Source organism: Pogona vitticeps, chromosome 4, assembly GCF_051106095.1.
Source record: "Pogona vitticeps strain Pit_001003342236 chromosome 4, PviZW2.1, whole genome shotgun sequence".
NCBI classification, from domain to species: Eukaryota; Metazoa; Chordata; class Lepidosauria; order Squamata; family Agamidae; genus Pogona; species Pogona vitticeps.
In genome coordinates, this window is record NC_135786.1 from 87320925 (window position 1) to 87348821 (window position 27897).

The 27897-nt window shown below is 38.9% G+C and overlaps 1 protein-coding gene across 1 annotated transcript; it reads right to left on the bottom strand.

The window, feature by feature from the left end:
* Positions 1–58: 58 nt before the first annotated feature.
* On the bottom strand, positions 59–27657 carry LOC110079757 (vitellogenin-2). The gene is made up of 38 exons (XM_072997885.2): positions 27618–27657; positions 27466–27486; positions 26048–26068; positions 24790–24810; positions 24083–24103; positions 23058–23206; positions 21925–22170; positions 20591–20749; positions 20138–20289; positions 19386–19539; positions 19124–19275; positions 18760–18937; positions 18490–18615; positions 17614–17817; positions 16828–17045; positions 15601–15698; positions 14732–14856; positions 14445–14546; positions 13910–14023; positions 13630–13813; positions 12784–12841; positions 12373–12558; positions 11211–11331; positions 10595–10769; positions 10386–10495; positions 8782–9525; positions 7731–7781; positions 7145–7282; positions 6592–6771; positions 6347–6489; positions 5247–5385; positions 4674–4788; positions 3761–3947; positions 2606–2703; positions 2105–2205; positions 1667–1817; positions 1198–1248; positions 59–348 (listed from the first exon to the last, which is right to left on the bottom strand). Exons 1-37 carry the CDS (start codon positions 27655–27657, stop codon positions 1205–1207), a joined length of 5226 nt encoding a protein of 1741 aa, XP_072853986.2. The 3' UTR covers positions 59–348; positions 1198–1204.
* Positions 27658–27897: the final 240 nt, after the last annotated feature.

Here is a 27897-nt window from a genome sequence, read left to right on the forward strand (position 1 = left end):
TTACTGTAAAATATATATTCACCTTGCTACATGTTTAAGGAAATGAAGAAGACACAAATTATTTTTTCTTTTTGAATGCAAGTGTTTATTAGAAAATTATCAATTTAATTCACACATAGCTTTGTTTCCATAGGGATATGGCAGATTTGAAGTTGCACAATACTTTTAAAATACTTAATTTAGGATCTGTGCATTTGCCTAGAATTAACACACCGGCCTGCACAGGAAACGATATTACAGGTTTCTAACATGTTCCCTTGGAAATACATGCAGTGTGGGATCCAATTGCGTCTACGCGGTCTTCAGATTTTTCATCAAGATTTGTCAGGTCAGCGAGTGAGTTTGCTTCTGGAAAAAAAGAATTAAAGAAATTACAGGAAGGAATTGTTTTGTAAGAGGAAGAGTGCTTTTCATCTTAAATCTGAAAGTCAAATAAGATTTGTCTTTTCTGTCACAGCATTTTTGTTAGGACTATGGACTATTCTTTCTTTCCCCACATCAATGAAAAATAATAACTCTCTATATATTATCCACCACATTCCAGTAAAATCAAATTCTTGCTACTTCCTTTCCTTCTGTATTCTTTTGCACTGTAGTAATTTAAATATATATATTATAGTATTTTTTGTGGGCAGACCCAAATGGTAGATATTACATGGACTTACTAGCTGACATAAAATGGAAGCCCATAGGCACTTGGGTACAGTAGATTTGAATCCTTCAGCATAACACAACACAGACTGATGGGAAACACATAGTTTTTCTGTTGGAATTTTGTTTGCAACCTTGCATGCTATCTGTGGTTTATGTGACTGAGAGGAACTTTTCTGGACTGAAGTAACTGTCTCTACAGCACTAAGTGTTCCTTCCATCCTTTCGTTTCAAAGAAGGCTCCCCCTATCTGCTGAGTGTTCTCATTTCATCTCTTTTGTCTGTGGAGATTGTTTGCTGTTGATCAGTTCAGTTTGTTGCTGAGTATAAGTGCGGTAAAGAAATCAGTACTGTATACATGTCTGTAATTTTCAAGTAACTGTAAGTAAAGAAATGCCATTTATTCTTTCTTCTACAAATGTCTCAGAGTGAGTTATTGAGACTTTAAATGCCAGTTAATGAGAAGGGGGTAGACTCTGGAAAACCTGTAGCTATTCTTCTCTGTAAGTCTCTGTACTTCTACTATGTAGCAAAAAGACATTTTACCAGAAATTCAGGACTCTTCTTGGTCTACTGTTGTTTGTTGCAGTCTGCAGACTGTAATAGAATAAATAGAGAACTTTTAAAACCTTATATAGGAATCCAGAAATTCTGTAGTTAGCCTCTCTGCTCAATGAGATTTCAAGGAGCTTGGTGAATATCACACAGTACAGATGTAGACTCAAGAGGCTAAATGGCTTTAATGATTTAAAATAACTCTCTTCAGACCCAGTGACAACACTTAACATGCTCAGGATTCTGCTGGGACCCTAGCATATGTTTGATATGACATTACTCTCAAACACAATAGGCAGAGTAAAGTGCTTCTTGGTCTGTGGAGTACAGTCTCTTACTGCCACTGCTGCCAAATAAGCCCACCCTGATGAGCACAGTGGATGCCCATGAGACCCTCAGACCTAGAATTGACATTAGCCCTCATGATGATAACCAAAACAAGCGATCAAAGGCTATCTACCTCCATCCTCTGCATCAGAGACTACCCAGGACTGAGCAAAGCTCACAAGATCCATAGCTGAGGAACCATCAGGTCTTCGGAGTTTCTCTGACTCTCCACCATACAACTCACAGAGACCACAGGTATATCCCATCTCAGGAGTGACTGTAATCTTCATGAAACGGAAACAAACATTAACAAACATTGGAGTGTGGTTTACCATGAGAAAGTGAGGTAAGGTAGCATTCATCCTACCAAAGCAAGCATTGAAAAATAGTACATAGCAAAGGGCAGTGCATTTCAAATTCAAAGTGATGAAGATGGATTTGTAAAGCAAGTTTTTAAAGGGATTTTAGGAAGCCTAAAGGAGTGAGTTTCAAGGGTTTTCAAGGATCCTGTAGTATGCAAATCAATTTTACTATCTTGAAAGCTTTTTAGGTATACAAAAATTAATAATACCATGACATTATGTCCATTGTAGGTCAATTCACGAAGTCCAAGACTGGGAACCGAAAGATCAAGCACGCCCTCTCTTGGCCTATTAACAACCATCCGTATGCCTATTAAGGTAACCAAAAAAGGTAAACAAAAGTCAAAGTGGTGATTCCACCTGGTTAGAGAACCAAACAATTAAAATGTTCTTTTCCCTGGAACTGTCATCCCTGATTAACTGAAAATGCCCATTCATCAGCCTCTTTCGCTCTCCTTCAGTATATTTTACCACAAACAGGCACATCTTGTTCTGCCTTTACTCCCACGGAGCTGCATAAGCTACTTTTTAGGTAACACTTAGTACCTCTGAACTGGATGACCAATCTGCATCGAATTCTTAATGCATATTTCTTCCATGCGTGTTATTAGGTTGATATTCTTTTTTCCTTTCCCCACAGTATTCCTCAAATCTTGATAAAAACTCTTCCACTTTTGTGTTAACTCAGAAGAGCATGTCATTTAACTTACCGTCATCTTCAATGCCATCTCTAAGTTTTTCCAGTTTACTCTCTGTACCATTAATTATGGTTATGAGCTGTCCATTGCGAGATTTGAAAACAATTTCCCTTTTAGAAAATAAAACAGAAGGGAGGGGATTCATTGTCTGTTATCACAATTCATCTCTGACAGCACATTCTGAGCTACTGATTGTCAGTTTGCCACTCTCTGGCTTGGTGTTTTTTGTTTGTTTGTTTGCTTTTCTTTCATCTTGTTATGTAACTCAAGTTCTCTGGAAAGCCAGAGAAAATACTTGTCTACAATGTTTGTTGTCATAAAGAAGAGCAACCACAGAGAAAAAAGTAGCATCAGCTGTCTAGGAAGAAATGTCTTGAATAGACTGGATGTATATTAGACATGGAAATATGACTCAGATTGACAACAGAACGATCAGCTCAATACTGATCTAAGATGGTGCTTTGGATTCCATTACAGGTCAAAGCAGAACATGGAAAAGTTACTTTTTTGGATGGTAGCTCCCTGAATCTCCCAGCCACATAATGCCTGAGAGATTGTGGGAATTGTGACTCTAAAAAGGAACTTCCTGGTGAAGCACAGCAACTTGCCCTGGACCTCCACCAGGAAAATAATTTCCTTTGTGCCATTGGTCCCTGCCCTGATTTTGCCATATTGCCCTCTGCAGCCCTCACATGCTTGACCCCTTAAAGGGGACAGTGTATATCTGCACCTGTTCGCATGTATCCTCTAGATGGCCCTGATGATGGGTAATCATAAGGCACAATATGTTTTCAGCAATGACACCAGATCATAGCTTACTCTGCTGAGGAGGCCAGCCTAATCCTGGCACTAAATGGTTTTAGATGCCTACAAGAAGGCCTGTTTTCTTCTTTTCAAGTAAGATCCGGGGTTGTTCTTTTCTTCTACTGTTACACTTTATAGCCCCTTTATGTTCTGCAGCTGCATAGCCTGATTTTCCTCTTATTAATATTCCTGATATTCTTTGAGCATGTTGTCCTGATTTAGTTATGATTTTTGTTGCTGTATGACAGATAGACCTTGTAGCCTTTCTAGTTTCTTTCAGAAAGAATCCTTGAAGCTGAAACTTTCCTTCTTATCCCATGAAGAGAAGATTACTTCCCCAGTTGTAGGCTTAAGCATACTTACGTGTTGCCAATAGTGATATTGACTAGTATGTTGTTGTTATTGGCAGATTCATATTTCATCAGCACCATAATCTTCTTGTGACAGGTACAGTCTTGTAACAAATCCAGGAAACAGTCTGAAACCAGTCCTTTGTTGATAGTTTCTCCACTGAAGGTTGTGATTGTTTGACCTTCTACTTTACAAACACCTGATAATGGAGAGAGACACACAGAGAGGCACAGAGATATTAATGCTGTGATTGTGAACATGTTCAGTGGAAGCAGATAATATACATCTTACTACCACAGGGAGAGGAGAAAGTATAGTATTCATTCTCACATAGGAAATTTGGACATTTTATAATTAATTTCTAATTAATAACATTTTAGAATTAATATTTGCTTTCTGATCATTTTTTTAAAAAATCTGCTTCTTCTTCTAGAGGAAGCAACATTAAATGATGAGGTTTTATGGCTTGTGCTAAGCTGTATATTAAATCATATTTGCTTTACCACTATGGTGCTAATATAAATGGTATTAGGAATAGTGATAATGAAATACAAGTTTAATTAATACAAATCTGACAAATTGGTTCTTGCATTTTGCTCATTTCTCTTAGAATAATCTGACATAATTCAGATGTTTGTAGAAGATATTTGGAGATATAGATATATGTAGATTTGTTGTTACTTTGAATGTGTTTTTGGTGTACATTTTTACCATTTTTAAGGAGAAAGGCAGAGTAAAATGTTATTAATAAATAAACAATATAAATAGTTTAAGGCAGGAATGGGAATCTGTGTACTCCCCAATATTGCTGAGCCACAGTTTCCATAATCTCTAGCCATTGCCACCATAGGGCAGATCAAACTGGCATCAACTGTACCAGAGTTTCCCTTTCCATAAATGCTCTCAGGATGGTTATATTACTGACCATTCAGGCTAGCAAGGACCCTCGATGGAACATCCAAAATTTTTGAAGTGTGGACAGTTGGTCTAAAAGGTACTGGGAGTGGGAGCATACAGTCTTCAGCATAGACAGTGCCTTCCTATAACAAAATGTGGAAAGTGATTAAAAATTGACCAGAGTGACTTCTGTTTCATTTTGCCAAGCTCTTCAGTTCAGCAGAACTATATTTACTTCAGACAGGCACAAAGACATTACTCATGATGAGCCCTTATTGTCTTTATACACAGTCCAGCATTGTCATTATCCATAAACAATATGCCATGTCATCTTGGACTTTCTATATTGGTGAAGCAAATCACATTGAATTGTGTATCAGAAGCGGACCAACTTTAAATATACCCTGCAGGAACCTGCAGCTACACAAACAACATTTAGCATAGCATATAATGTTTTCTTATTTCACATGATGACCACAGAAGATTTGCTCTGAGAACACTAGCAGAAGGTCATTCACAACAGGTGAAAAAGCAGCCCTATGATTTTGATACTAATACTTTCACATCTGTCCCGACTGAAATAATCCCATATCCAACTCACCGTTGGGAGCTTCAAGACTACAGCATAGCTTCTTGGGCCAGTCAGAGCAAAGACCAATGTAATCCGGTTAGCGGGGTTTCTTTGAACTTTATGTAAGAAGCCTAGCATGTAAGCTACTCCAGGGATCCTTGCAACAATCCTTGGGAAAAAGATAGGAACACTTGGGTTAGCTGGCTGTAATAATTTAGAAGATGAGGAAGGGAATTTAATAGGCAAAACAATCCTAGTAAAACCACAATGCAGCAAATTCAGGCTCCAGTCTTACACAATGCTTATAGAATCATAGAATAATGGAGATGGAAAAGGCCTATAAGGCTATCAAGTCCAAGAATCCAGATCAAAGCAGATGTAACACATGGTTGTTGAACTTTATGCTTTAATTCATTTTGGAAGCCCAGTAGTTATGAACCTGATTCACATGTGGCACAAAATATTATTTTCAGAGTCCGTTGTACTAGCTGGTGGATTCTGGAAGTGGTGGCACCAAATGTAACTGTTCCAAGATATGCCAGAAGACATACTGAATTGAAAAGCCCATGCATTTCAGGGATGCCTCCTAATCAGCTTTAACAGCTATGGATGGATCAAAAAAAAATCTCCTTTAAGTTACTGGAAACATGTAAATGGGTGGAGGCCCAAGTGACAATAGTCAGCAAGCCTGCTTTGTACCCTCAGACTAATAGCTGCTCAACTCATCAGAAAAAAGGAAGTTCTAACAACTTTAGGAAGTGGAACAAATGCTTGTGTATTTCTGTCCCATTTGATGTGCTCTAGATCAGCCATTCTCAACCTTTTTTTGGCCACAGCCATAAACACAGTATGAAATACAGGCTGCATCAAGATTTTATAAGTCACATAATGAACCTTGTAAGGTGATGTTTGAAGAATTGTTTCCAGTATGTGTCCCCCTTATGGCCCCATTGAGAACAGCTGCTTTAGACCTTTCAAACAAGCTACAAACTTGAGAAAATGTTTGGATTGAGATTACATTTCTGTTTTCAGTCATTCGCATGGAAAGACCTGGCATAATTAAAAGCTGCCTAGCCAGCCACCAATTTTTGTCTCCTAATGTCATTATTGAAATGTATGCATTTGCTTACGGCTCAGTCAGATTAGCAATGAATGGAGGAATCCTGGGATACTCAAGTTTCCATCGAAGAGCTGGATAATCAGCAAACCAGCCGGTCTCAGTTTCCAGTGCAAACCTGTAGTCCCTGGAATCCCATATTCCTGTCAGAGAGGTCTAAGCAGGAAGGAAGAACAGGAAATATATTTTGTTAAAATGCATAATTAGCAGTTGGTGATATAATCTGTGGGAACACCCATCTACTTTGAAGACACTCACCACAACTTTGTGAGGGTTGGGCATGACAGCTTTAAAGACAGCAATAGGCTTATTTGGGCGATTGATGTCTTTCACAGTCATTTGTACTGTCTCCAGGCCTTTATATATCACAACATCGAGTCCATATTGTTTCTTGTCATGGCAGATGAAGTGAAGATGAGCATGCAGGACAAGTTCCAGCTTTGGGACCGAAAAAGAGAAAGAAGAAGAAAATGTTATTTAGACAGCTGATCTAGTAACAGTAACTAAATATTTTCTTACAAATTGCATGTGTGGGGAGGTGCCAGGACCTCTGGTTTCTGGCCCAGCTTGGAGAGAAAGCACAAATAAAATTTATCTGAGAACTCAGTTTCCTAGATTTGTGCTATCAAAGACAGATATGCATAGTCCCATCAGTCTGTTGCCTTGAAGAGCTTGGAAAGGTTGCTTTTAAAATTACTGTATAATTCCCAGTCAGCCTGGCCAGTAGGATTTTGGGCTTTGTAGTTTTTAAAAAAACTAATGTTTCCAAGCTCCAGTCATCTGTTAAAAGTGAACATTTTTTGACACTGACCGAAGAGTCTTTGATGTCTTCTTCGCTGCTAGAGCTAGAACTGGAACCAGAGGAAGAGTCGTTGTCATATTCTTCAACTGTGTTGTCAGAGCTGCTGCTGCTGCTTGTTGGCCTCTGTTTGCCACTAGGTTGCTGTTTCTTTGAGGAATGCAAAAATAAAATCATCTTCAGAACCACAGACATACTCCAGATGAAATAGCAATAAACAGCCTTCCAGCATGGTATGATCTGTGCAGTTTCTCTGTAGCATTTGAGGATCCCATAGCATACAGCTACTTCTCATAGTAATTATATTACAATAGTTCGCTCAACATTTTTTTAATAATCACAGAGGCAATGAGTGGGTTGGTGTAGCTACCCTTGAGGCCAGAGAAGGGGGATGACACACAAACACCACCATTGTTCTTAATTACCAGATGTCAAGACACCAAGATTTGGATGCCTTTGTCACCTGTACAGCACAAAGTCAGCAGAAGAAAGATATGAAGAAAACGATAATTCTGATACGGTTCTGCTGATCATTTTCTGGTTTCACATTTGTGTTCCTTCTAAACTGTTTAAATTAGAATGAAATGAAAAATCTTACCTGCTGTTTAACTGATCTGAAGCTAAACATGTAGATGTCTTTTTTGTCGCCCTTTAAAAGAAAAGGACAAGAAAGCAAAATGTTGAAGAAGAAAAAGTAATGATTTTTTCTAGTGGCATTAAAAAATGTAGTGAATTTTAAAGAGTGACGAATTCCAACTATATTTGGGGAATGCTATTACTGTAAAATGGTTATGCAGGGAAGAACTCATGCTTCTGAAAGGTGTCTTCAAAATGTTATGAGAGCTTGGCTGTTCATCAATATCTATTGGGTTGGATGAAGGGAAAGAGGCAAACTAAGCACCTGCAGGTCACTTGGATGTCCACCGTCATGCTCACTCCCAGGAATCCAAACAGTAGATCAGTATAGGTGGAAAACCATGGGACTGTCGCTCAAAATGACCATGCAATCTTGTGTCAGTAATGTGTACCCATTATTTTTTCCTTTTGTGACTGTTTCGTGTTACAGAGTGGAATGAGGAGCTGCTGAGCAGAGGCAGTCTGAGAAAGCACAACTTAGCCTAGAACAATTCTGTTGACTTCCTCATTATAAAGTTAAATTTTAAGAATTGTAACCAAGCATCTTAATCTTTACAACTTGTGCCAGCATGTCCTTCTGCACAACATTCACTTCTGCAGTATTGTTTTCTAGGTTTAAAGGTGGGCTTCATCCTAAATACATATGTATTAGCGCAACACATCTCCCACTCAGGAATAGCTTGTTACAGCATGACAGCTAGAGAAGGTGCTTTCAAACTCCCACACTAAATTCCTGGGCTTAGTAAACTGGCTGAATGGAAGAGTCCCCACATCAATCAGCTGATAGATTGCTATATGTTCCAGTTTATGTAGCATTTTAGCTCGAAGGTAAGTAGCTATGTATCCTTGCACTGTCACCTCATCCCATGTGGATAGATTTGCTTCTCTTCTAGATTAGCAGAAGCTGCATTGCTGAGCTTTCTCCACTCTGAGCTTTCTGTGAGAATCACTTTCCACAAACCCCCTATTGTGAAGTACTCATCAACTCTCTGCAGGGCACTGATAACACTTACCTTTTCACTGATCTGATCACTCTCACTGCTGCTGCTATCATCACTGCTGCTGCTGTCGCTGCTGCTGCTGTCGCTGCTGCTGCTATCGCTGCTGCTGCTACTGCTGTCACTGCTGCTGCTATCACTGCTGTCACTGCTGCTGCTATCACTGCTGTCACTGCTGCTGCTATCACTGCTGTCACTGCTGCTGCTATCACTGCTGTCACTGCTGCTGCTGTCGCTGCTGCTGCTACTGCTACTGCTGTCACTGTCGCTGCTGCTACTGCTACTGCTGTCACTGTCGCTGCTGCTACTGCTGCTACTACTGCTGTCACTGCTACTGCTGTCACTGCTGCTGCTGTCGTCGCTGCTGCTGCTGCTGTCGCTGCTGCTGCTGCTGTCGCTGTTGCTGCTGCTACTGCTACTGCTGTCGCTGCTGCTGCTGCTGTCGCTGTCGCTGCTGCTACTGCTACTGCTGTCACTGCTGCTGCTGTCGCTGCTGCTGCTGTCGCTGCTGCTGCTGCTACTGCTACTGCTGTCGCTGCTGCTGCTACTGCTGTCACTGCTACTGCTGTCACTGCTGCTGCTGCTGTCACTGCTGCTGCTGTCACCTTTCCTTTTTTCTTGCAATTTTTGTGAAGAGGAAGAAGAGCTAGAGGAAGTCTCATCAGTGGAGGAAGAGCTGGAACTCTCTGGTTTTCTGAAGGGTTTACGATCTTGTCCTTTTTCGTCCTTGTAAATCTTCTTCAGAGTTCTGCTTCCAGCCTGCAGTGTATTTTGGAGTGAGGCAGAGAAACACCTTTATTCAAGACCAACTGCTTGTTTCATGAAGTTTTCTTTCATTTATTCTTTTCATTTCTCCCCCCCCTTCCACCTCCTTTATTTATACTTTCTAACTTATTTTATTGATATCTTTCTTGCTAAGGTAGACCAGTGTGGTATAGAACATGATACACAAAAATTTTGTACATATATATAAATATCTGGAAGACAAATGAATAATATAATGTGACACAAAACATTTTTCTGCTGTTCTGTTTAGTTATAATTTGAGCAGAGATGGGGATCAAAACAACTAGAATTCCAGAAAAACTGTTGGAATGTAGGGTTTTGCTCACATTTTTTATTGGGAACCAAGATGTGTTCTTAAATAAAAGAGGAAACCTTAGCATGCAAAAGCACTGGGTTTCAGTGCAAACATGGCAGATTGCCTTTTTCTTGACGGGAAACAAAGTACAGTAATGGCTATTAGGTTCTTATTTACTATAACATATGAAGGAGTAATAGGCCATTATCCTACTCACTTTACTCTACGTGCCAGGGAGGTCCAGTCATATAAACAGACATATTCACATATCCACAACCACTACTGTTTTTTCTCTTGTGGGTGTGTGGTAATATGAATAGCATACTATTGTCATTAAAGAGAAGATGCAGTGGATAAAGCAAGGATGTCCATCCATTCAGAAATAAATGGTATATCTGGCAAGTGAAATCACTTGAGTCTTGCCTGAATAATGTCTGCCTTTAGAATGGTATTGTCAACAAAGTCCCCCTCCACATCAGTTGTTCCACAGAAATTGTTAACATGTTATACTCCTTTAAGGTCAATGTCTCATACATACCTTCTCTGCTTCATATGGACTCTCGTCTTCATCAGGTCTTACTTCTCTTTTTGACCGTGGTATTTCATGGTCTTGTTGGAACTCACAACTGATCTTGTCCACAGCAACATCTTTGTGGAGTACAGTTTATGGATGTACGTTAGAAAATAACACAACTTTGTGAGCACATATAAGAACATGCATGCAACATTTTGATTGCACAGTGATACCTGTTATCAGCATTGTCCTCATTTCATGAGCTTCACATAACATGTGCAGCCATGTCTTCCGTACGGACACAACATCTTTTGTTTTCTTGACGGTCTCGAAACAGATCTTCATTGGATATGCTGCAAACCGAAAGCATCTGTCTTCAGGCCTGGATTTGTAGAACTCACTTTTTTGCTGCAATGAACATAAGCTTGTGAGTATATAGAAGAAACCCCAACCCAGTAATATACAAAAATGTGTAAGACAAGTAGAAATTATTCAGCAAATGTAATGTTCCCAACCGTCTGTGGGAAGTGTGGCAAACTGAGTCTGTTTGAGTTGGGATGGCAGCTCAGGGATAATGAAAGGACTTTTAATCCTCTAGGTTTTCAGCTACAAAATGATGTGCCTACTTATGAAAAATATCTTAGTATAATGTTGATCACCATCAGATTTTGTTTATTGTACTTCTGCTCGTTGATGAGAAGGTATCCCATGTACCATGAAAGGCATGTAGGTGATTAAATTTGAATGAGGAGAAGACAGGGTATCATTCTAAAGCAACAACACTGCCTGCAAGATCAGGAAATAATGACATTTACCACAGGATGCATGCATACATGAAGAAAATCTTACTTGGGTGTCACTTCTTCTGGATTTGAACTCTTCATTCAAAATGTCAATTTCAGGTGCTTCTGGAAGAACTGGAGCTTTCTTCTCAGTGTGTGGGTATCTTGCTACAACATGTGCCTCATGGCTGCATGAATATGTAGTGAGAGTTACTGAATTGTTGCAAATGTGAAGCATGACAATGCAAGGAAAACAAATTCATTCAGTGCCAGGAATGCAGAAAGGCCTTTGGCTAGTAATGGAACACAAAATTCAGATATTTCTTGGGCAGCAAAAAACGCAAACATCATTTAAAATATATATACTGTCACTCTAAACTGCCTTTCTCCCAGCAATGGGTTTGATGCCTTGGAGAGCCTTAGGAGAAAATGCTACTAGTGCTATGTCCAAAAAACTGTATTCTGCTTTTTTTCCTTTTTACTATTCTCATTTAAGTTGATGGAAGTGAAATTATTTTTCATTTCCCACCACCTCAAAGTAGAAGACACTTTGGTTAAATTCTCATGGATGAGGTATAGGATTCTTGCAAGTGCAAATACGGCTAAGGGACACAGGAAGAAGTATCCTGTCTTTCCTTGTACAATCATCTCTTTGGCAACCGGTAGCCTCCCCAGATTCCTATGCTTCAGGTAAAGCCAACAGAATGGGTTTGGAGCCATGAGGTAGCTCTGCACCAGAATTTTTTCAGATCAAAATGTGGGTCAGGTGGAGAGACTGCAGAGCAATGGAGAGATGCATAAGAGAGAGAGAAAAAGAAACCACAGATCCCCCAAGGCACTTGGCAGTGATACTCAAGCTCAAGTGAAATTCTAAAATATCCTGAAAAAGAAGTAAAAACATGGAAGCCTGTTTTACAAAGGGTCAGGGGCCTGACTGGGGAAGGAAACTTTTGGGAAACTGGAGCTCAGCAGAGCACTACTTGGTAGTGTAGAGAAATTCTGTCTGCTCATAACCTATCCACAAAACCCTGGTAAAGAATTCTATCATGAAAGACAATGTTCTAGGAAGCTGGTGAAAGAGCACAGTTCAATTTGGCATAACCTTTAGCCCTTTCCTTAGAAATATCCTTTGATGGGGCTTTTGTTTTCTTAGTCATGGCCTACTTCTTTAAGGAACAGTGGGTCATAAGGGGTAAAAAATCACATCAATGGAAGAATCATCACTTTACCCTGCCAATCCCAGCTCAAATCGGTCATGGAATGGCTCAATGTCGACTCTGAGGTTCTTTGTTCGCTTGTCCAATGTGGCATTCAATTTGAGTGCTCCCTGAGTACGGAATTTTGCTGTCATTTCCACAATGTGCTGTGAGAAACCTGTGTTAACGCCCCAGAAAAACTTTCCCCGGCCTTGGAGGCTGAAATAAAATGAGAAAGGGCACATATTAGAATTTTCTGCACAGTTCAGAGACCCTGCCATAACTTTAGTCAGAATGAGGTAACCTACCCACCCCTGAACAGTGGATTTTGAGTGTCATGACAGGATATTAAACTATAGTGCTAGTGTATTTTTAGTCAGTTGAGAGGCACTTGTGGGCTTTTCTGCCAGCTATGACATGCATGACTTATCATAATTTACTTACATGATCTTGCTGTCAAGTCGAGTTTCCAAACGATCTCCAAGACTATCCACTGTTTTTACTAGAAGAGGCAGAAGGAAGGGGAAAAAACATTTAAACTAGGCAAATGTACTGTATATTATGGTTTTCTTATTAAGAGAGAACATCTGTAGTATGGTTGGGTTTCGACAGGGAATCTGCCATATCTTAAATTACGGTGTAAGAGGAACTGGTTGGTATATTTTTAATGATAGATTGATCAGAACTAGTTCTTTGGAACAAGAAACAAATTTCTCTCCACTCTGATTGGGTCAATGTTGTAAAAAATTATATATTTTATATCATAAGCAGATGGTCTCCCCCTCCCTCCCGTGAATGTGTGTGTCACTGACTTTGCTCATCTGTTGTGCTTTTTCCTCTTTGCATTGGAATATGTTAAATTAAAAAGAGAACTACTGTACATCATTTTGAAAGGATAAAGGAGGCAGAAAAAAGGGAGATGAGATGGTGGATGACCCTCGTCATGTCTTTTGTGCCGATTAATGCTCCTTTTGAGCTTGGGAGCCTATAGCCTACTCAGGAGATGACCATGTGCTAGTCACTCTTTCTCAGCCTCTACTGATTTCCATAGTTATTATAAGAATAAAATGCGGAAGAGGTGGGTTGTGGATGCTTCTTTATGCTCACTGGAAGAAAAGTGGGACATAAATGTAAGGAATAATAAATAAATAAATAAATAAATATCATAGTTCAATATTTGTAGAGGCTATCAGTTTCATTTAAAAAAAGGAATTGATCTTCTTCTCAGACTTGTTTTGATTTTGTGTGTTATTCATAAGTCGTTATGAAATTTGCTGATTCCAGACTTACCCTTTACTGCAGCTTGTACCATGACAATTCCATTGGCGCTTACTTCAACTGGCAAACCAAGAGAACAGGGTTGTATTTGACGAACCTCTAAATTCAATATCTGAGTCGTTTGTACATCAAGAATTTTGGTTAATAAATAGACCATCTGCCATGCTTCAGCCGAATACAGTTTTCCTCCACCAAGCTGAAACAGAGCAAATATACAAGGTGTTAAAAGACACAGAGGTAATACTTATAGTAGGCTCCAGGTAATAGAGAGCAGTAATAGAGAGCAGCTTACCTTCATAATGTGCATGAGTTCATCAGGGGTAAAAAAGATTTGTTCTTGGCCAAGCACTCTGAGAGAGGCAGACAACAAAGGCTTTTGGAGAGGTACATGTTTGAAGTCTGGGAACTGAAAAACCAGAGCAACAGGAGTGATTTAGTGCTGGTCTGTTCAAGTAAGGCATAAGGAGATATTGGTAAAAACAATATTTATGGATAACTTTTTATGTTTATAACCTTTTTAATGCAGTCACCCCTATATACCCCACCTTACGAAAACCCATACCTTACAAAAAGCATTACTGTTTGTGTCTACAAGCAATGGTTTTAAAATACCTCCAAAATGGCTTCATTTGTTTAGAAGTCTTAATAGGCATAGGCAATCAAATCACTTGCTGTTGCTTTCACCGTATATGCATTTATGAAAAATGGGAAGAGATTTGCCACCAAATCATGGGTGTCACCAGTGCAGTCACTCTAACAAAGATTTGGAAGTAATCTAAACCTTCATTTCATTACAAAACATGCGCTCAAAGACAGGAGCATGGTACCTTTGCTTCAGTGTCTTTTATCTTCTGATGGGTAGAGTATTTGTCGAATGGGAAGTTTTGTTGCCAGAGCCATTCTTTGATGCCCTCAGCATGCAAAGCAAACTTTGAAAAGAAAAGAAGAAGAGGGAAACAAACAGTTTAAGCAAGTTCAAATGCATCCCAAGCAAACCAGTGTAAGATAATGGAAAAAAATAATAGACTGAAATATTTTTGTCCAGTAATGAAACACACTCCACTGAAGTATTATTTCACCCCCCACATATTATCTTTAAAAGTATAATGCTTACCTCAAATGGCTGAATCATTGTACCCGAGAAGAACGCTTCTGTCTTAAGTACAATATTTGAGAGGAACATTGACCTGGGATCATCAATCAAAAACCATTTCCCAAGAAAACCAATTCTGTGTAAACCTATAATCAGAGACAAAGACAACACCAAAGGATTATTCACCTTTGAAAAAGGAAAATATTACATCTTAGCTATTGTTCTTTGAAAAGTTTCCCCAAGAGTTTTGAAACCATGTATGTTTTATTCAGGAGATTAAATGGGATACTAGTGCAAATGCTATCTTTGTGCTGACAAAGCCTTGTAAATAAGGGGGCTAAAGTTAGCTAAATTTTCATTATGTGATCTAACAGGGAGGGGACAAAGAGTTTGTAAAGATTTGCTATTTGGTCAACCAGCACAGGTGTAGGGACCGCACAGATTACCAACAGTGACAAGAAACGTGAAAAATGAAACTAGAACTGGCTAAAAGTTCATATCCAGATTTTTAAAACAGATATTTTGGGTTGCTAATAATGTAGGGAGGGCCCTCTTTAAACGGTGAATTGTCAGTTTTTGGAACTGTCAAGGGGTGCAATTCACCACTTGGCCAGAAAATGAAAGATCCAGAGGTTGCCAAAACAGCCATGGAGGTCACATGAACACTACTCATGTAAATTCAAAACTTTCTACATTGAGCTTCATTTGGTTTAGTGGGACTCAAACTGTACATGCCTATTTCATGTTAGAAATTAATTGAACCTGGTGTCAGAAATACATTGTCTCCAATTCTTTCATGCTTCACATCACAATTATCATTCTTGCAAAGGAACGGATGATGATGTGCCAAAGATTTCTTGGTAAAGACTAAAATAATTTTTATTACTTACTGTTGAAAATGCTGAGATAAACCACCTTGCTATACTGATATTTCACTCGGTCAAGTACAGAGTCCATGAGTTTAAGGGCAAGTCTGCAAGCACGGGCCCTAAATAAAATGGATAACAGCATGGAAATCAGAAAAAACAGTCAGGTCTATTCAAAGTAAGTCTCACTGAGTTCAATGTGGCATCCTCTCAGGTGTGCATAAGACCGCAGCCTCAGAGTCCTGTGACACTAAAAAGGCAACCAAATATTGGACACAGAAGGAAATGTGGATGCTAGTTCGTGAAGCCTCAGCCTAAAATAAGATCATCAAGGCTATCAGGATTCTTTGTCAATTTTGCTGCAACAGTCTAATGTGGCTGCCAGAGTGGCCAACTGCTTAAGTGGGAAGAATTCTTTCTATGCTTTCAACATATGTATCTGTGTTGAGGAGAGGATTTCAAATAACATAACTGCCACATGTAGCCTGTCTGCTTTTGCATCTAGTCACTAGCCACTCTAGCAGTGTGGAATTTCTCTCTGCCAAAACTGGAACAGAAACCAGTTGGCATAATAGAAGACTTCCATCCAGTAAGCAAGAACAGAGACAGGCAACTGGAGAGCCAGATGATCAAGGCAAAGGTGAGCCACAGAACTGTCTTTGTGGTCCTTCACGGAGCTCTTGATCCTAAGACCCTCCACCCTATACAAAGAAGTAAACATAATTATGCATTTCACCCATTTTCATCACCACCAAGGTACAGTAAACCAGAGTACAGAGAAATGGGAGGAAGCAAGTGAAGTATCTAAAAAAAATACCCCAAGAGCTGAAGGAACTCCTGTTCCTATAATAGTCTACCTGTGCATTTTAAATCACAGTAATTTTATTCCTGCTTTTAGGAATTTTATCTGACATTCAGTTAATGCTTTAAATGTTGGTTCTATATCTTCTTGAAATAGAAACAGGATACATGACAGACGGACAGTCAAGAAAGAAAGAAAATTTTACCTAGAACTTTTGCTGCTATTTACAGAGAGGAAAAAGCAGATGTTTATTTTTGATTTATGGGAAAATAAGTTGTAGTAGGCTAAGTAAATTTGGCTGGTGTGTCAAACCTGGCTGAATTGAAAATATGGCTCCTGTTAAGAATTATGCCCATCTACCCCCTTACTCTTCATCAAAGACATTCATGCTAACAATGCACTAGAATGATAAATAGATGAGACTGATTGCATGATAGATGGCTGCTTACAGGCGGAGGTATGCTGGGATCCTGACATTTGACCAAGCCTTCATTTGACAGTAGACAAAGCTAACAAAGTCCATATTGCTGTCATTCAGTGCTGCTGTAGCCATAACAGTCACCAACGCGGGCTGAGGGTTGTTTTCCAAGAGTCCCATGCAAGCCAACTTTCGGATTATGACAGAACGTGAATCATTCATATAAATCGGAAGGAGAACCCTTTGCACCTGGTGAAAGAGAAAATGTTCTGTGGGTTTGCTTTGCTAATGGCACATAATCCACTGTCTGATATTTAAACATATTAGGGTCAGTGCACATCAGACATGGAAACAAAGCCATGCTATCGTCCAGTTCAACAGTTATAAAACATTAGCTGACTAATTTGCCAGATGCAGATATTATTGTGCTCAAACAAACAAATAGTTTTCTCCTCTTAAGAGTGCACTGCTTTCTGGTACAGAGTCAGTGACTCATCTGCTGAGGCCTTAAGAACTGCCTGGAAATGGGCAGTTCTCCAGCTCTCTTTAGCGTACCATATAAATCCTCTTGGGAAAGCATGGCAGTAACAGCCATATCCACTTGTCTGTCCCAACCAGTGGTATTCAGACGTTTAACTGCTTTTGAAATAGAGGCCTTATTTTTATCCATCTTGCTTGATATCACTGATATATTTTTTCTGACATGTCTGCAAACACAGAGTTTGGCATCCCGAGACTCTCAATTGTGTTTTCTTTTTCTTTTCTTTTCCCCCTTAGTACCTAATATAGGGAGGTGAGCAACTCATGATCCACTTACCAGTTCAGGGTTCTGTTTGCCAATGCGCATCAGGGTCTGAACGGCAACAGCCTGGACATATAGTGAATATTTACCACTCTCAGTCAGAGGCTTTATTATCTTCAAGCTGTCTGCCAGAGCTGTATTGCCAATAGTCTTCATGCCCAAGATCATTCTGTTCTCATTGCCTTCCCTGATTGCCTCATTTAGATAGTTGTGAATAGGCTGCAAACAAAAAAGAAATTTACTCCTCCTAATTTCATCCAGATTTCCATTAATATAATGCATTCTATGGACAACTGTTGTTTTAGAACACAATATACACCAAGTTTGGGGAAAAAATTACTTTTGGGGTATAAATTTCAGCATCCCAGCCAACATGGCTGTTGGGCATTTTAGCTAAGAAATTCTGCTTGTTGTATTCCAAAATACCCAATGTTTTTTTCTCTCCAAACTCTGATATATATTGAAAATAAAAAGAAATAATCATTATATCATGGAGGTACCATAGTGGTACCCACTCTATCTGAGCAAAGAAAAAAAAATAGAATGAATATTTCTTGAAAACTAATTCAGAATCCAAAGAATAAAGCTGTGTTTTTAAAGCACACAATTTCTCTTTATCAAAAAAGAATAGAACAAAATTCACTTCAAGGAAGCTAAACATGTACTGTATTTGTGTGAACCCAGATCAAACTGTAAAGTTTCTTCATTCCTGAAATCTGTGTTAGCAAACATAATTATACTGGCTATGACTAAATCTCTTAAATTAGTACTGTAATATTTGTACCATCTTTATCTGTGAGAGCTGAAGAAACAAATTCTCTAATATCTTTGGAAAATACGTTCTTTGTGCTTTAACAAGTGTGTTTTAAATTACAGATAAGTAGTACATACCTCTAAGAATTTATTGGGGCATGACCGAACCTGAGAACATTGCTTGTAGGTGAGGGAACCGTGTGCCAAAAAGATCAGCTTCTGAAGCCAAAATGATCTGGAAGTACTGAATTTCTCAACTATTTCCTGTTGGACAGAAAAAGAAATCAGGAGTCAGAATCTGATAGACAATTAATCCTCTTCATTTACTTTCAGTTTTATTGCCAATAGTTTATCTTTCACACTTTAAAAAAAGGCAGTACAGCCAGTCATGACTTCATATGTACTCACTGCAGCCATTCTAGCTGTCTCTTCCACTTTAGAAATGTCTGGGTTGGCGAAGTGGAGGGTGATGGGAACAACCCAATATAATTCATTAGTTGGCAGTTCTTCTTTGACCACTTTATCTCTGATGAACTTCAGTGTATTGGAATTGCCTGCATATATGATTCCAAGCAGCAGGGCTTGTCTGCAATATACAGAAAAAAAACATTCTAAAATTGTTTCTGAATCTTTCCTTATAAGACAAATACCGATTGGACAATTCTATGGCCAACCCAAAGATGTGCTTCTTTGGTAAGAAAACCTTTAAGGTGGATACTGATTGCTAGGTCAGCAAATTAGAGAGATGCTGTGTGCAGGTCAACCAACCTACCTGGCTTTTGGTCTCTCCTCAAAATTTTTGAACAACTTTTGCAGACTCTTAAGATTCAAACGACGGAGTTGCTGGATCAGCTCGGTGTACTTGGGGAGAGCCTCTACAGGGATGTCTGCTAAGCGGTCTAACTCTTCCAATATTTCTTCAACCTGTTAGATTAACAAGAAGAGAACTCTAGGTACAACAGGTTCACTCCTGTCAACCAAAGCATGATTCCTAGAATTTCAGCAAGAGACGGATAGGGCCACTCGTTCCTTACCCGATTCTCAGGCTCTCCAACATTGATAATCATCTGAGGAAGATCTTCAGGGAACTCATAATAAATGTCTACAGTCCTGCGCTGCTCCCCTTTCCCTTTCTGTTCCACATCTGGGACTTCTTGAGTTGGCTCATCAATCAAGGAAAGTCGTTGCCTGTAAAGAAATAGAAACCGACAGATGCCATGATGGAATGGATAAGGACCAGCGTGTTCCTGTCCCCAGCTCTGTTCCTGGTTTGGGCTCCAGGAAGTCAAGGGAGGGGCACCTGGGAATTACACTATAGACACCAGGCATGCAGGCATCAGATCTTGGAAGAGTACTCTTTTAAAAATTGAATCAGTAACTATCACAATTACTGTTACCATTACAGTTCTACATGCCCCAAGTAACTATTTATGGCTATAGTTACATTTTTATAGCTATATTTTAAAGCAACTCTTTTCTTTGAGTTTCTCAATCGCTCAGAAAAGTAGAATAGCTACTGTTAGCTAATCTTTAAAAAAAACATCCACAGTTTGAATGCTACAAATTGCTAACCTGTGGAACAAAACACTCTCTCTTCTTGTCTGCCTCATCATCAACTCAACACCCACAAGATAGCTTGAAATAATAACAGTATTTTCTTTTTTAGCAAGGGAATTTCTTTAAATGCTGAAAATGCTTGACCTGCTTGCCATTAAGTCCAACTCTTCCTTGCCTACTGGAACCATGTCACTTGACTTCATTTGTTGTCATCGTTGTTGCTACTTACCAAGCTCGCATTACTCCAGCACCATCAGCTTCACTGATTGGAGAAACCTGGAACACTTGCTGAGCCTCAACTTCAGTGATCTGGGCAGTTCTACCAGGAAGACGCTTCAACGTCATGACATATGAAGTAGTCCCTTGAACCATTCTCTCGCTCTAAATGACAGAAGGAGGTAGAAATGAGCATGAATAAAGATCAGTTACAGTGGGGTCTCTACTTAAGAACTTAATCCGTATTGGAAGGTGGTTCTCAAGTTGAAAAGTTCTTATGTTGAATCTGCATTTCCCATAGGAATGCATTGAAAACCATTTAATCCGTATCTGCTCTTTTCCGTTCATAGAAACTACTGTATAAGGGTCAAACTCCATGCTAGCATGGAGGGATTACAATATGTTTGCCAAGCACCCATGAATCAGTAGCACTCACTTGTGACCAAATATATTACAACATTCTTACCAGTGTGCAGTTAGGCAGAACATTGATGTAGGACATTCCAAGGTTCCGTACAATTTTTTTATTGCAGTTGTTCAAGTTCGTGGCCTTGGCAACAATAACATTTCTATCCTTGTCCTCTTGGATGACGTACCGGGCTGGGCAATCACCGTGAAGTCCCGTCTGAAAATATTGATAAAGTCAATCCACCAAGTGATACATGAACACAAAAACAATGTGGGACAGAGAGGAAGGAAAGAGAGGAGGGAAAGGGACAAATGTACTATGAAACCAGTATCAGGGATATTAGAAATTGTCAACAGCTGAGAAACATCATTTATCTTTTAATTTTTTTTTACTGATGTCTGTTTTCTTCTGTTAGCCCATATATATTGCTTATTAATATTCCAAAGTGGGTGAGAGAAATGGACTTGGCCATTTTTTTTCATTCATTCCCTAAGACTGGCAGTAGTCCCTAGCTTCCAGGCTTCAAAGTGCAAGTAGCAATCCAGGACCAAATTGTTTGGGTCAAGCCTTGTCATCTGAAAATTCTAATTATGAACTATATTTCTCAAAGAGAACATGTCTAATTGCATAATACTAATCAAGTAGAAAAGTGAGCATTGAATGTTGTGCTGAAAGGGGTGGAATTTCCTTGATAACTGTTAGTTTGCATATGAATATATTTTTAATCCAATGCCGTCTGAAGTATTACAATCTGTTTAGATTACAGTCATTTCTATTCATCACTGAAATGATGGGTTTGTGTTCTGGCAGATTACTCTCAGAGCCACTACTAAATTTGTATTGCCCCTCTAAAGAATGAAATAGCTCATAAAGGAACCAGCTTTACTTCTATTTCACCATACTGGTTAAATATGCTTAATGTAGGGTAAAACTAATTCTGCCTTTAGGGCATTTTGGTAAAATGCCCTTTTGGAAGACAAATTCCTCAAGTTTCCAAATGATTCTGAAAGTCACTACTTTCCTTCACTGTCAGGGAACAAAGCAGAAGACCAAAGTGATTGATTGCTCACTGCCCAGTGAAATTAGAGTCTAAAGCAAAGGTGAGGAGTTGCTGGTCCACAAGATTTTGTTGGCATTCAACTCCCAACAACCCATAGCCAAGGTTCAAGTATTACGGGGTTGTGGAAGACCACTGGGTTGTTGTAAAGGACAACACCCTGTGATAAACAACAAAGAAGGAAGACATTGCTTGCTAGAGTGAACTGCTGCTATGTGAAGATATGAGTCCTAAATGTTCTAGTCTCTTTGTCCTGTGTTTACATCTGCTTTTTGCAATCCCCATTATTTTTGCTTCAGATAGAGAGGAGAGAGAAAGAGATGTATGAACAAACCTCTTGAACTTCATATGTTATCTGCTTTTCCAGTGTTACATGCATCATATTGAGGACACCTCTGACCAGGTTAACACAGAGCACAGGTATTCCGTTTGATACATGGATCGCCTTAATTTTTCCATCATATTCAAAGTAGTAGGAATACTGGGTACACATGGTCAGTTCTTCAGGCTGCTTGGGAGGTGCATGGAATTCCTGTCTTGAGTGGAATCCAACAGCTTCTTCCAATTCAATAGACTTAATCTGAGTAGGAAAAACACAGTTTTGTACTTTGATGGAAAAACAAGAAAGCGAAACACTTGTAACTCCCACAGATGTCAATTGGACAGACCGACAAGACAACATTTAGTTTATGCATCTCTACTCAGAGGCTAGTCCCATTTGAGTTGAATCCCACATGTCTACACAGAATTACTGTATAGTCTAATGTTGGCTGGATCATGCCCTTTTATTCTACATAATGTGTCTCATACGTATTCAGAAAGTAAATACTGTAAATGAATGAACAAAAAGCTACTCGGCTATTGACATGGTTGTTGGTTATGTACACTTTTGTGCTATTTAATGTGTCTATGTATCTCTACTTCAATGTGTCTGATAAAACTAGTCTAATTTTCTACATATGACTAATTTGATCCTCAGTGTACTGTAAGATAATGAATAAAGCTGCTATTATTATTATTATTATTATTATTATTATTATTATTATTATTATTATTATTATTATTATTATTATTATTATTATTATTATTATTATTACAAGCTGCTTTTTCCCCAGTAAGAGGATTCAAGGAGGCTCACAATATTACAAAAAACAAAAACACAGTAAGTTATACATTAAAAAGCTATTAAACTATAAAACTGATTAAGATATACTGAATGATTAGAAACATTGATTGTTGTATGAAATGTTATATACATGAACAATGCTCTGCAAAAAGTAGACTAGGTCTCTCCCCACTGCCCGTTCTTTTATTTTCTTTAGCACATAAAGCTATGCTGTACAATGAATGGAAACAATGGAGAACAGGTGGCTATGTGAAGCCTACAGGGATAGCTGGATGATGTCCATTTGCATCTAATGTCAAAATCTCTAGTTTTCCTTCCTAGAGATTTTGAACAAAGCTTACTCGGAGGACGTGCTCCCGACTCTGTCCATAGATGGCTATTTTAGCATGTATCTTCATCGTCGATTCCCCTAGATCATCTCCATGCACTGTACTCTGGATAGCACCTTCATAGTCGAAGAGGTAGGCTCGTCCATCTTCAAAAACTGGTCCTGTAAAGAATCATAGAAAGAACCATTTGCACCCATTATCTTTTAAAAAATGCACACCCATTAAGAATGGAGGCTTTCATTAATCCATATGCTGATTAAACTAAAGCTTTAAGATAGGTGTGAGCAATCTCAGAAGGGCCAAGGGCCATTTTTTCAAATTTGCTGGCTGCCTATGAGCCACAAATTTACAGGAATAGAGTCTAAAGGAGAGGTGTGTTCCTAGTAAATTAGGTTGCATATTTAATTTGTTGTTGTTGTTGTTGTTACAAATGTAGATGAGGTGTGGGGCACTAAGTGTGCAAGAGGTGCCTCAGATTGTAGCACAACTGTCTCCCATGTCATCTGGAGGATTCAGAGGGACTTTTGAACACTTTTTTTAAAATTTGGGGGGGGGGGACTGGAAGCCCTAGGAGTGCTGGGGAGCACAAAAAAGGGCCTGGGCACATATTGCCCACCCCTACTTTAATGGAGGAATTGACTACTGGCCTTCTCTTTAAATAACCATCATTCTCTGAACATTAGTGTACCACAGCAATAAGAAAAAGCTGAGAAAGCATTTTCTTTGAAGAGAAAGTGCTTGGTTTTTCTCTCTAAAGCATAAATAGTTCCATACTTCTTTAGATCAACCTTATAAAGCAGCTCACTATTATTACCTGCATCACAGATAGAGCAAGATAGAGGCAGAGAAAAAGATGTGACTACAGGAAGACTGAGGTGGGGAATTTCCAGATTCCTAGCTCAGTCTAATGAGCACAACCTTCTGGCACCTCAAATAATCACCACTACTGCCCAGCCTCACATGGCTGACTGTCACAAATGCAGTTTTAATAAATGTGCTGGAATTGATTCATTTCTTTTTTGATCACTGATACTTACTGGGTACAAGAGTCTCGGTTCCTGGTGGGAATAAAATTGGATAGGTTACAATCTGAGTAGAACAATATGCTAGAAGCTTTTGATTCCGAAGCATAACACGGGCACCTACAACAAGATATTGCAATCCATCTGCACTTCCCAATAGGAAATGCTGCTTTTCTGGGTTTGAGTCAACCAGTCAGCCATGCTCTACTCTGGGAGACTCAATTTCTGCTCCCTTGTCCAGTTTTCTTTCCCAAATGATGTTCCTCATTCCAAGTATGTTGCTTAATTCTCATTGGGCTTGGGCTAAGCACTTTGTCTCTTAAGTTTTTTTTAAACAAATTCAACCTAATTCTCACTGATGCCTTCCTCTTGTTTCTCAGTGACCACATTTTGTCTTCATTTCTGTTGACAACTGAATAATAGGTGTAGTACTTGTAAAGTACATTATAGAACTGAAAGCATTTCATACATATTCTTCATTCAGGAATCCTGTAGGATCAATATTATTACTGCTGTATTGACAGGAGCAGTTCTGAGGAGAGTGGGTTGCCTGGGACTATAATGAGATTCAGTCTGGAATCTTTCAGATATACAGCTCCACTTTTAGTCTCACTACATAAGCTCAGCTAATTAAAAAAATGCACACCGGTGGCTGATTGCCAGAAGTGTGATTTCAACAAGCGAGCTGACTGTGTTCATTTTCACATTGTTGATAGACTTACCGATTCCTGGTGGCAGGCCTTCTGTGGAGAAGAAATTAGATCAGTTACAAATTGAGTGTAACAGTATGCCATTTCCCTGAAAATAAGACCTAACCTGAAACTAAGCCCTAGTATGATTTTTTCAGGATGCTTCTAATATAAGCCCCACCCCAAAAATAAGCCCCACTTAATTGAAAGCCTGCCCTCCACCATTGTGCAGCAACCAGAAAAAGATGACAGGACTGTATTTGAATAAATGTAGATTGTTGTACATAAAAAAAAAATCCCCTGAAAATAAGCCCTAATGTGTTTTTTTGGAGCAAAAATTAATACAAGACCCTGTCTTATTTTCAGGTATTGAACTTTGAGTGAGACACAAATGCATTTAACCTTGTTTATTTGATTTCTATCCCATCTTTCTCTCAAAACAGGGGATCCCGGCAACTTAGAACAGAATTTTAAAACAGCACCATAAAACAACACCAAAAGTTATTATCTTTTCTGAATTAAATTACAAGATTAAAACACAACTGCATACATTATGCATTTCTTTTTTTAAAAAATACAACACCCATATGTTAAAAGTTCCTTTTTTAGCAGCCAAAGGCACATCTCAGTTTAAAAAAGAATATTTGCCTACTGGAACAACTAATCACAATCAGATTGAATTTTCAGTCTAGGAAGAGCCATGGAGAAAGCCCTTTTGTATATCTTTGCTAAACATAATTCTGAAGGCAGTGGAATAGAGAGAAAGGCCTCTTCTGAAGCTCTCAAACCTTAACCAGCTCATATGGGACATGTATGGGACTTTATAAGTTGTAATGAGTCCTTTGAAGCAGTGGTCCCCAAACTTGGGCCGCCAGATGTTCTTGGACTACAACTCCCAGAAGCCTTCACCACACCTCTGCAGGCCAGGATTTCTGGGAGTTGAAGTCCAAGAACATCTGGAGGCCCAAGGTTGGGGACCACTGCTTTGAAGGACTCATTTGAAACATATTAGTAGGCAGTGAAGTTTGCATAAGTATCAGGTTATGTTCTCCCTGTAGTCAATCCTGGTCAACAATCTGGCTGCACATTACAGTTACTGAGATGCAAGGCTATTAGGATATGCATCACCATGGCCCAGTAATGAGGCTCAGGGATGAATCCAGGAGTAGACCCAAATTGCAAACTTGAGTTTTGATGAGAGAGTTCAATCTCATTCGATGCAAACTTTTCCCTCCAGAAAAAAAAAATCAGTTCAATATTTGTCTAGCTTTATTATGATATCTATACTTACTGTTCTGGGTCTTCTGGTCTCCTGGGATAAAAGAAATTGGATAAGTTCATATACGAGTTTAACTGTGGAGCATACCCCTTTTAACTATAAAATAATTTGTTCTAAACTGTATTATGACTAATGTTTTCATTTTTGTTCCAGCAAAGCTTCCACTGCTAAAACCTAGTTCCACATAAAATAACAAAATAAGGTCTATTCATATCCATTTTTTTTAATAAAATATAATTGCTACTTAGTTTTAAACTTCTAGGTGAGTAAATTGATGGTGTAACTGAAGGAAAGTTTTAATCATCAGGGTTCTGATTTAGAAACACGTTTGTGTCTTCTTTTTGTTTCTGATTATTCAAAGTTATTATTTCAAAACAAACACAAAGGGCTGGTAAAATCAAGATGTTGCAAAAATAATGAAGTTTTAAATTACCTAGGTATTTTTTTAAAAAAAATCTTGGCATTCATCTGCCAATGTAACTGGCAATTGACAGGAATAGTTTTGCTTTAATGAGCAATTCATTATTAAATCACAGTTTACCTGGTAGTTCTCTCCGGATCTTTAAAATAATTGTGTGCCCTCAGGTTAATTGTAATTTATGGCAACCTTTTCCAGGGTTTCTAGGCAGATAATACTCAGAAGTGGTTTAGCATTCCCTTCTTCTGCCCCAACCCTGCTCCTGGGACTGTGCAGCTTGCCCAAGGCTACATAGGATGGCTCTTATGGGATGCACAGTGGGAATCAAATTCACAACCTTTGGCTGAGCATCTAGATACTTAATTCACTCAGCTATCCAGCAAGATTTCTGGATCTTTAAATGGTATCGCTATTGAACTATGGGTGAGATGCAAATGTATTTAAATATAATTAATCAAATAATGAATGCCAGAATTTGGGAACATTAGCTTTTTTAGACTACAATTCTCATAATTTGAGTTTTTTTAAAAATCCATAACCACCACCACCACCACCACCACCACAAAACCATACTACATTTCTAGCTCTGATAAGTGTTTAATATTTAGGTGATCCTTCAGAGCAGGGACAAGGCACTCTCAGCTCTCAGAAAGCTTCAGGCTCCAGTTCTCAAAAACCTTAGCCACCATGACCATTTTAAAGACATTTTGGAAATAGCTGCCCAGATTAGCTTTGGGACCAAAGATTTCCTAACTTTTGTTGAGACAGCTACAACAACCTTTAAGGTAGATCAGTATTATTACAAAAGAAAGCGATGTGCCTAAGGATGTTCATAGCAAAATTTGTAACTTGCTCTTAATGTCGAGATTAGAAGGTTTATCAGGTTACTGGCATGCTCCACTAGTGACATTAATTTTTCTCCTCCCTCCAATAGTTCGTGCCACATAGTTGTTTTAATAAATGTGGCATTGTATTGTTTTAAAAAGCAAAATAAAATCAGTGGTAGACTTACTGTTTGGAAACTTCTGGCTCCCTGCGGAAGAGAAATCACACACATTACATGAGTAAAGCACTAGAATAAACTTTTAATTCAAATATGACGTATTTGACTAAACTAAGCAACATTCTACGAAGGGCTCCTAGTAAGAGCAAATTCAGACTTACCCGCAAGGGTGAGCAGGAGGGCTAGTACGATTCCCCTCATGGTGAAGGTGAATGACAAGCCTCATTGATGCAGGGCATTTTATAGGGAGATTTGGTGCACCATGTGATCTGTGTTGGCCAAGATTTTGCTGATTCAGATTTTTTTAAAGTATATTTCACAAAACATTGTTGCGGGGAGGGGCTCTGTTCTTATCTTTCATTGTGAGAAGTAAGAAAGTTCCCCCCTTCCCCCCCTCAAGACCTGTGTGGATTTTTTTGGGTTCGTGTCATCTTGTGCATT